Source organism: Anabrus simplex, chromosome 1 (genome assembly GCF_040414725.1).
Source record: "Anabrus simplex isolate iqAnaSimp1 chromosome 1, ASM4041472v1, whole genome shotgun sequence".
Lineage (NCBI taxonomy): Eukaryota > Metazoa > Arthropoda > Insecta > Orthoptera > Tettigoniidae > Anabrus > Anabrus simplex.
In genome coordinates this window covers 1168493816-1168503427 of record NC_090265.1, presented here as the reverse complement: position 1 = coordinate 1168503427, position 9612 = coordinate 1168493816, and the positions used below count along the sequence as shown (strand labels likewise).

General features: G+C 39.0%; 1 protein-coding gene across 4 annotated transcripts in view; it reads left to right on the top strand.

Annotated features, from left to right (window-relative positions):
- The first annotated feature begins 1871 nt into the window (after positions 1-1871).
- LOC136858147 (cytochrome P450 4c3) overlaps positions 1872-9612 on the top strand; it is a 244644-nt gene continuing 236903 nt past the window's right edge. For all 4 annotated transcript variants that reach the window (XM_067137475.2, XM_068225432.1, XM_067137473.2 and 1 more), the window contains exon 1: positions 1872-2128. In XM_067137475.2, the coding sequence (XP_066993576.2) occupies positions 2126-2128 (3 nt within the window). In that variant the 5' untranslated portion in view covers positions 1872-2125. The remainder of the gene's footprint in view (positions 2129-9612) is intronic.

Below are 9612 nucleotides of genomic sequence, written 5' to 3'. Positions count from 1 at the left end.
ATCATGATGTGCAGGCAGGCAGGCAGGCAGGCAGGCAGGCAGGCAGGCAGATATGACAGAAAATTAAAAATTGCATTTCCTTTTTACTGTGGATATCACTGAGCCATATACAGACAAAACCCTGATTTTATACATATAGACTTAATGAATTCTATTTATATTACCCTTCTATGTTTATGGTCTAGACTTTCCTCTTTCTCTGATGTTCTTACATCCTGATGGGATTGTGGGTACACACTATGTCACACATGTTGACTTCATCCAGTTTTATGGATAGATGACATTCCTGATGCCAACCCTACATGGAAGAATGTTTTTATCTATTACACGTGTCTATGGTGGTCAATGGTGTGGTGTATTTGGTGTAAATGAAGAGATATGTATTAAGACAAATATAAACACCCAGGCCCTAAACCAAAGGAGAAAACTACCGGTATGTAAGTTAATGTTAAATACCCTTTCCCAGCCAAGAATGAAACCTCTGACCCTCTGAACTGAAGGTCACTTTGTTGGTCATTCAGCCATTTAGGTCCAGACTTATATTTGTATAGCCAGACTCTCCATTGCTGGTGTTCACTTTTATTAATCAGTACTGAATGTATCCTCTTCCTCTACCTCCTTTCCCCTTATCCAGCTCCTGCCAAGTCGGAGCATTGGGCATTTATGGCATTCCTCTTTCATCATTTTGACCCAGTCCAGGTTTCTTCTTCTTGCACTCCTCTTTATTTAATGGAGTATGGTACTTCTCAATTTGCCTGAATGTAATGAAGCTATAATTTTATTTGTCCACCCTCCCCAATTTGCTATCTGACTTAGTATCTTAAAAAATATACTTTCTTTTAACTATATAAACTTCAGTGATGCATCTTCAGGATCCAATAATTTCTTGGCTTGATGACATGGAAAAAGCAACGCACACTTATAGTGTTTCTTACTGAAAGTAGGTGAGCATTTGATTTAATGAACTTTAAAAAAAATTGATATACGTAGGTCGAGTCATAAGTCATGGCAATTTTTTTTTTTTCTCGCGGACAGGAGACAACATGGAAAATCTAAGATATGCATTTGGAAACGCACAGTATGTACTTGCGTATGATGCCACTAGCCGGTGTATGTAAACAACAGTGTGGGTCTAAGCATGCCCCCAAGTTCAGTCAACAAGCAGGAACAACGATCGTTATTAAAATAGAGGTTTTATTGGCATAAGTGCACGCCAATGTCATACAGAGCTGTGGGAAGCATTAGGTGTGCATGCCATGCCCTATAGAACAGTGGTAAGGTGGGTGAAGACATTCAAAAGGGGTAGAGTATCAACTGCTGATTTTCCTCGCTTAGGCCGTCCAGTGTCCATGGACAAAGATGTACCGCTGGTAACACACAGTGGAAACCTTGGGTGATTAGTTTGAAGGTCTGTAACCAGTGGAGATCTGTCCTTTGTATGTAGTCTTGTGTATTTGCTGTTCTGTCACTTTCCTATGAGAATCTCCTGAAGTCAGAATTTGTCTTCAGGCACTATGCATAAGTACATGCCCTACATTTCTAAATACATTAGATTTTCCATGCTGTCTCCTGTTCACAAGGAAAAAATTAGTTGCCATGACTTATGACTCGACCCTCGTATCTATAAATGTAGTTAAATAACTTGGAAAAACACAATTTTAGAATATTTCACAAGGATGTTAAGGTTCTTATCCATTTGAAGTTCATAGTTACTGTAGCCAACTTCAATTCAATAAAAAATCTGTACATTTGTAAACCACAACAAAGCTGGTGATATTGTTCAGCTGATAATAGTGGTTATGCTATATATTTTAGAATGCACTTTGGACTGATACCAGCCGCTCTCATTGATAACTTATCAGTATTGGCTTTGGACTCTTGATGTGAAAATTTTAAATGTTATTGTGAATCTAGATGAACTTGAAAATGATAAACATAACTGAGCAGAACATAGCCATAATGTTGGAGATGTGTCTTTTGTTATTGGTGATAGTACTAGTACTACATATAACTCTGCCTTACAGATGGATGCCAGCAGAGTTCTACAAACATCTACACAAGATTCCTGGCCCTAAGGGATATCCTATTATTGGTAATACCTTAATAGCACTGGCAATGCGTGCAGATGGTAAGCATCAACTTTCTTTACATTTCATTTCTAAAGAACAGGTCTTTGGAAAATATTTCAGAGAGTAATGTTTCTCTTAATTTGCAATAATATTCAGAAAATTTTGATCTTCTTTGCATTTTTAAACAGTGACACTCTTAAAATTACAAGTAAAGTCATGATACCATCCAAAACAGTGAAACTCTATGTAAAATTGAAGGGTTAATTCCACAAACCAGACTAGTGAAAAATTGTCAGTTTTCATGAACTGCAAATGACAGTGTCATTTGTTACGTGTGGTGTCAAAATACATACAAATTTATTTGTAATGTTGATTCATATGTATCTTTCTCTATGGAGTACAAAAATCTGATTTGAAGTGGTTGTTGTTGTTTGAGTCATCAGGCCATAGACTGGTTTGATGCAGCTCTCCAAGCCACCCTATCCTGTGCTAATCTTTTCATTTCTACGTAACTATTGCATCCTACATCTGCTCTAATCTGCCTGTCATATTCATACCTTGGTCTACCCCTACCGTTCTTACCACCTACACTTCCTTCAAAAACCAACTGAACAAGTCCTGGGTGTCTTAAGATGTGTCCTATCATTCTATCTCTTCTTCTCATCAAATTTAGCCAAATCGATCTCCTCTCACCAATTCGATTCAGTATCTCTTCACTCGTGATTTGATCTATCCATCTCACCTTCAGCATTCTTCTGTAACACCACATTTCAAAAGCTTCTATTCTCTTTCTTTCTGAGCTAGTTATCATCCATGTTTCACTTCCATACAATGCCACGCTCCACACGAAAGTCTTCAAAAACATCTCTCTAATTCCGATATCAATGTTTGAAGTGAGCAAATTTCTTTTCTTAAGAAAGCTCTGCCTTGCTTGTGCTAGTCTGCATTTTATGTCCTCCTTACTTCTGCCATCGTTAGTTATTTTACTACCCAAGTAACAATATTCATCTACTTCCTTTAAGACTTCGTTTCCTAATCTAATATTTCCTACATCACCTGCCTTCGTTCGACTGCACTCCATTACTTTTGTTTTGGACTTATTTATTTTCATCTTGTACTCCTTACTCAAGACTTCATCCATACCATTCAGCAACTTATCGAGATCTTCTGCAGTCTCAGATAAAATAACAATATCATCGGCAAATCTCAAGGTTTTGATTTCCTATCCTTGGACTGTGATTCCCTTTCCAAATTTCTCTTTGATTTCCTTTACTGCCTGTTCTATGTAAACACTGAAAAGGAGAGGGGACAAGCTGCAGCCTTGCCTCACTCCTTTCTGGATTGCTGCTTCTTTTTCAAAGCCCTCGATTCTTATCACTGCAGACTGATTTTTATACAGATTGTAGATAATTCTTTGTTCTCGGTATCTGATCCCTATCATCTTCAGAATCATAAATAGCTTGGTCCAATCAACATTATCGAATGCCTTTTCTAGATCTACAAATGCCATGTACATGGGCTTGTCCTTCTTGATTCGATCCTCTAAGATCAAACGTAAAGTCAGGATTGCTTCACGTGTTCCTACATTTCTTCTGAAGCCAAATTGATCTTCTCCCAACTCAGCTTCAACTTGTTTTTCCATTCTTCTGTAAATAATACGTGTTAAAATTTTGCAGGCATGAGATACTAAACTAATGGTGCGGTAGTTTTCACACCTGTCAGCACCGGCTTTCTTGGGAATAGGTATAACAACATTCTTCCAAAAGTCGGATGGGACTTCTCCTGTCTCATACATCTTGCACACTAAATGAAATAGCCTTGCCATGCTGGTTTCTCCTAAGGCAGTCAGTAATTCAGAGGGAATATCATCAATTCCAGGTGCCTTATTCCTATTTAGGTCACTCACAGCTCTGTCAAACTCTGACCTCAAAATTGGGTCTCCCATTTCATCAGCATCAACAGCCTCTTCATGTTCCAGAACGAAATTATCTACATCTTTACCTTGATACAACTGTTGGATATGCTGCTGCCATCTTTCTGCTTTGTCTTCTTTCCCTAGAAGTGCCTTTCCATCTGAGCTCTTAATATTCATGCACCTCGATTTCCTTTCTCCAAAGGTTTCCTTGATTTTCCTGTATGCAGCATCTACCTTTCCCAGGACCATACAGCCTTCGACATCCTTGCACTTCTCCTTCAGCCATTCTTCCTTAGCTACCTTGCACTTTCTATCCACTTGATTCTTTAATTGCCTGTATTCTTTTCTGCCCTCTTCATTTCTAGCATTCTTGTATTTTCGTCGTTCATCAATCAGGTCTAGTATCTCCTGAGTCATCCACTGATTCTTAGTTGATCTTTTCTTCCTTCCTAACATTTCTTCAGCAGCCCTACTGACTTCATTTTTCATGACTCTCCACTCTTCCTCTATAGTGTTTCCTTCAGCCTTTTCATTTAGTCCTTGTGCAACATGTTCCTTGAAACAATCCCTCACACTCTTTTCTTTCAACTTGTCTAGATCCCATCTTTTTGCATTCTTTCCTTTCTTCAATTTCTTCAACTTCAGATGGCATTTCATGACCAGCAAGTTGTGGTCAGAGTCAACGTCTGCTCCTGGGAAAGTTTTGCAATCCAACACCTGGTTTTTGAATCTCTGCCTAATCATAATGAAGTCTATTTGATACCTTCCAGTGTCTCCAGGTCTCGTCCACATATACAGCCGTCGTTTGTGGTGTTTGAACCAAGTATTGGCAAGGACTAAATTATGATCAGTGCAGAATTCAACCAGCTGACTTCCTCTTTTGTTCCTTTGTCCCAATCCAAATTCTCCTACTGTACTACCTTCTCTTCCTTGGCCTACCACTGCATTCCAGTCTCCCATCACAATTAGATTCTCATCACCTTTTACATATTGTATTAAATGTTCTATCTCCTCATATATTCTTTCAATTTCTTCATCATCCGCTGAACTAGTAGGCATATAGACCTGCACTATTGTGGTGGGCATTGGTTTGGTGTCTATCTTGACGACAATAATTCTTTCACTATGCTGGTCGTAGTAGCTTACCCGCTGCCCTATTTTCTTATTCATTATTAAACCAACTCCTGCATTTCCCCTGTTTGATTTCGTGTTGATAATTCGGTAGTCGCCTGACCAAAAATCCTGTTCTTCCTGCCAACGTACTCCACTTATACCAACTACATCTAACTTTAGCCTATCCATCTCCCTTTCCAGATTCTCTAACCTACCACAATGATTTAAACTTCTAACATTCCATGCTCCAACTCGCAGAATGTCAGTATCCATCTTCCTGATGATCGCCCCCTCTCGTGTAGTCCCCACCCGGAGATCCGAATGGGGGACTAGTTTACCTCCGGAATATTTTACCCGGGAGGAAGCCATCATCAGTACATCATTCATACAGAGAGAGCTGCATGTCCTCGGGAGGTAGATACGGCTGTAGTTTCCCGTTGCTTTCAGCCGTGTAGCAGTATCAACGCAGCTAAGCTATGTTGAGTATTATTACAAGGCCGTATCAGTCAATCATCTAGACTGCCGCCCTTGCAACTACCGAAAGGCTGCTACCCCCCTTTCGATGAACCATTCGTTAGTCTGGTCTCTCAACAGATACCCATCCGATATGGTTGCACCTGCGGCTCGGCTATCTGCATCATTGGGACACGCAAGCCTCCCCACCGCGGCAAGGTCACATGGTTCGCAGAGGAGGTTGAAATGGTATATTTCAATTTAAGAAATAAATGCTTTTGGACTTGTCTACTTGTAGAATTTTAAAATTAAAATAGTTCCTAATCCTCAAAACTTATACTTTTCATTATGAAAATAAAAATGTAAACATAATGGTTCAAATGTTGAATGACTCTCCTAATTGTCATCACAACAATCAGAATTACTACCATTCTCTCTCCCAGCATTTTCCTCTTTGGCTGGATCTTGAGAAGGATATGCTAGGTTCTCCAGTAACAACACATTGAAATGGCAGTGTGTTGAGCTTTTGAGATATTGTATAAGGTTTAGTGAGCCTCTTTTCTTAGCAGGCTGCAGTCCAGAAGGTTTTTTGTACAGATGTGGCTGCTAATGTCTCCTCACTAGGTCTGGTTGCTCAAGAAACATCTTTACCAGGTACCTAACTTTACATCCACTAACTTTCAGAGCCACATATCTTGGGACCTGTCTGCTATTTGAAGAAGTGAGAACAACCACTAGATATCATTAGTTGGTGCTATAACCTACAGAAGTCAAATTTTGAACCTATCTGGTTTATGGAATCAACCCTTCAATTATAAAGTAAACACTAAATGAGAACATCACAGTAAAACATAAAAAGCACAATGAGTAAGTAGTTATACTTCATTTTCCAGTATGGGTTGATCATCTTTACTGAATATCATCATCCACTTCTTTAGCTGCAAATTAAGATTCACATCATTCATTATTCACTAATTTCACATTTTTAATGATGTTTAAGCAACAACAGATACTTGCCTCACTCTCTGAAAGCTACTCACACAGTGAGCTGCATATGGCAAAGGCATGTTACTGTTCCCTCCAATGGAACATCATGGATTAAACTAGACAGGTCCTGGACAAAGGAACATCAGCAATGGTTAAGTCGCCGATTGTGATGAAACTTGGGGAACACATTGAGGTACACGTCAGCATCAATTTTAGGTGCCAACATTCATTAGATCAAAAGTTGCGACATTTCAAGTTCCGCATGATCAGCGATGAATACCTGCTGGCCATTGCTAAGCCGGCACACTGCCTGCCTGGAGACACACCTCTGCACCTCCTCCCCTCCCCCACAACAACTGGTTCGCTGCCACACATTTCCCTTCTTCCTGCGTTTGCTGGCTGCTTAACTGTTGAACGGGACCAGCGCTGTACTTTGCTTATTTTCATACTATAATTATTGAAATCCTATAACGTCCCATGATAATAAATAAACTAAAGTAATATACCCATATTATATTCAAATTTTATATTTTCATTCCTGCTAATTCCTGTGAGCTGTCACAACCCCGAGTTAAGCACCATCGGGCGTGGTCAAACGTGGGATGGGGTACAGCGTCCAACCTACGCTTAAATTATTATTTACTTCTAAAACACCTTAAAGCTGTCGGTAGTGTCCTTTAGAGCGGACATATATATGAAATTAATTAAATTAAATCCCCAACCATTAAATAAATCACCCACCTATAAACAACGTTAAATATATTTTTATTTTAAAAAAATATGTGCCCGGGTAGAGGATCTCAATGCATGTAATAAAATTCGGTACCTAGGGATATCCAAACCTGGTTACAGGTCCAGACCTTCTTTTTATGTCCCCTCCCATCCCCACCCCCGCATTTTGTGTACGCTGTCAGTTGTGTCATAACTAACCGAAATCGTGGACAACAACAATTATGAACTCCGAGTTTGAAACTACTGGTATTTTCCATATTGCATACTCTGGTATGAGGAATATAGGTAGAATGTTTTTATTTGTGCTTGTACTGAACAATTTATTTATGTTTTGCAGTGACAGACACAACACATTTCAATTGCAGCAATGGTTGATGAATATAAATCAATTTAATGCATAGACAACTTTGATATGAGTATGATGTGGAATGTAGTAAAGTTTGACGTCATAAGAAAAGCCTTGAAAAATAAAATAGATGTGCATTTATATATGCAGTAGATATACAGTGCAGTAATCACAGGCAGACCTGTAGTCTTACTTTGCCAGTACTTTTGCGGTATAGCTGACGAAGGTCTATGTATTCAACAAGTACCGATATTAAAGTATCACACTACAGTCTTCTGGGTACCGGTACAATGGCAGTTACATACGTAAAAATTTAAATGGCCATTATATGAACTGGTACAACAACAAAAAATTACAAGGCAACACAATAAATGACACCGTATACATTACATCAGGCAAACTCCCCGTCAATAATTGATAGTAAACAAAAACAATCTTTGGTCTATTCAAAACATTAAAAAATAGTGAAAAGAAAACCAAAATAAAACACAATTAACAACAGGCACCATACTTTTATCACGGGACGTATGCTTTACAATAGTGGTGTTCCTCGTAGAAGTGTTTGATGCGCAAGTCTCTTGTACACCAAGCACATTTGACGAAACCAGTATTCAGGCACAAAGAACATACCAAGCCAACATTGTCAAAGGAATACATTAGCAGGTGTTCAAATTGTCCAGGATGATCATCAAGGTAACCACTGCGGTACCATGAGTACTTCCACATGTTTTTGAATCGAGGAGATGTCAGCTGGAAAGGTAACAGTAATAGCAACTTTAAGATGGCGTTACGGTGGTGCAGCACGATGCCGGTATTCATAAGTCGCAGTCCGGAATACATTCGTCTTGTATACGTTTTCCAAATCCGAAACCCATACACATCAAATGGCTGACAAACTGCTGTAGCACTGGCTGGAATCGTCATAACTTCTACTTCCGTGCTGTGAACAAGTGCATTGTGGCCAGAGAAAGAATCTAACAATAAAATGTTTTGTCCATCGAGTAAACTTGGTTTCACGATGTCATTATACCAATTCTGAACTTCTGCTTTGCCATCTTTCCAGACGTGGTGCACACGATATTAATATTTTCATCTGAAAATATTCTTTCCTTAACAAGGGAACCAAAAACATCATTTCTTTCCTTTAAAACTATTAGCAACAGGGAGAGTAGCTGATTCAAAATTTGTTTTTGAAGTTGTAAAACTAGCCTGAGGATGCTTTAAAGTCATGGATCCCTCAAGAGTGGGCACTTTGCATTGCCCACTGTTTGATTGTGACGTCATGGATGGTGGACATGCGGTACTCCGTGTCAAATTCTTCCTTGCAATCCATCACAATAAGACCAAATTTGTCTCAGAGAGAACCTCCTTCATCCACTATATTTTTTCCAGGCAGAGAGCTGTACCTCACTATGCAAACGATGGAATTTCTTTTGCACAGTTGCAAATTGCAGATTTTTCCGTTTTCCACTCCTCCAGTAGTTGACTGTTCTTGTTTCATATTGTAGGTCTGTGGTGTCCATCGAATTGGCACTGTCTTGGCTTTGTCCTGGTTCTGGCTCGTTATATTCAATATCCTTTTCATTTTCCTCTGACTGATCAGACCTGTACGTCAAACTTGTAATATCCTCCAAATAGAGACTGTCACCTTCAAGACAGTAACTTATAAGCTCAGAGAAACAAAATAAAAATAATTAAAATACATGTTGTTATATGTATATTTATTGACAGAAATAATGGAGAACACAAATGTTTAAAAAAAAAAAAGCAAACGAGAGAGTTATTGGTATAAACATATCAGGCAGTCCAGTGCTGAAAACTTAAACCTAAAATTTCACATGGAGCGCAAAAGACCATGCTTTAATCTACATTATTACAGCCTATGTCACGCAGTGTGACATCACCCTGTGAGCGTCCAAAGCTATTTGAAAACAGTTGACAGATGTGCCATTTGGTGATGGCCCTGTACTGATAGTGTGTCGTTCTGGTTCGTTTCC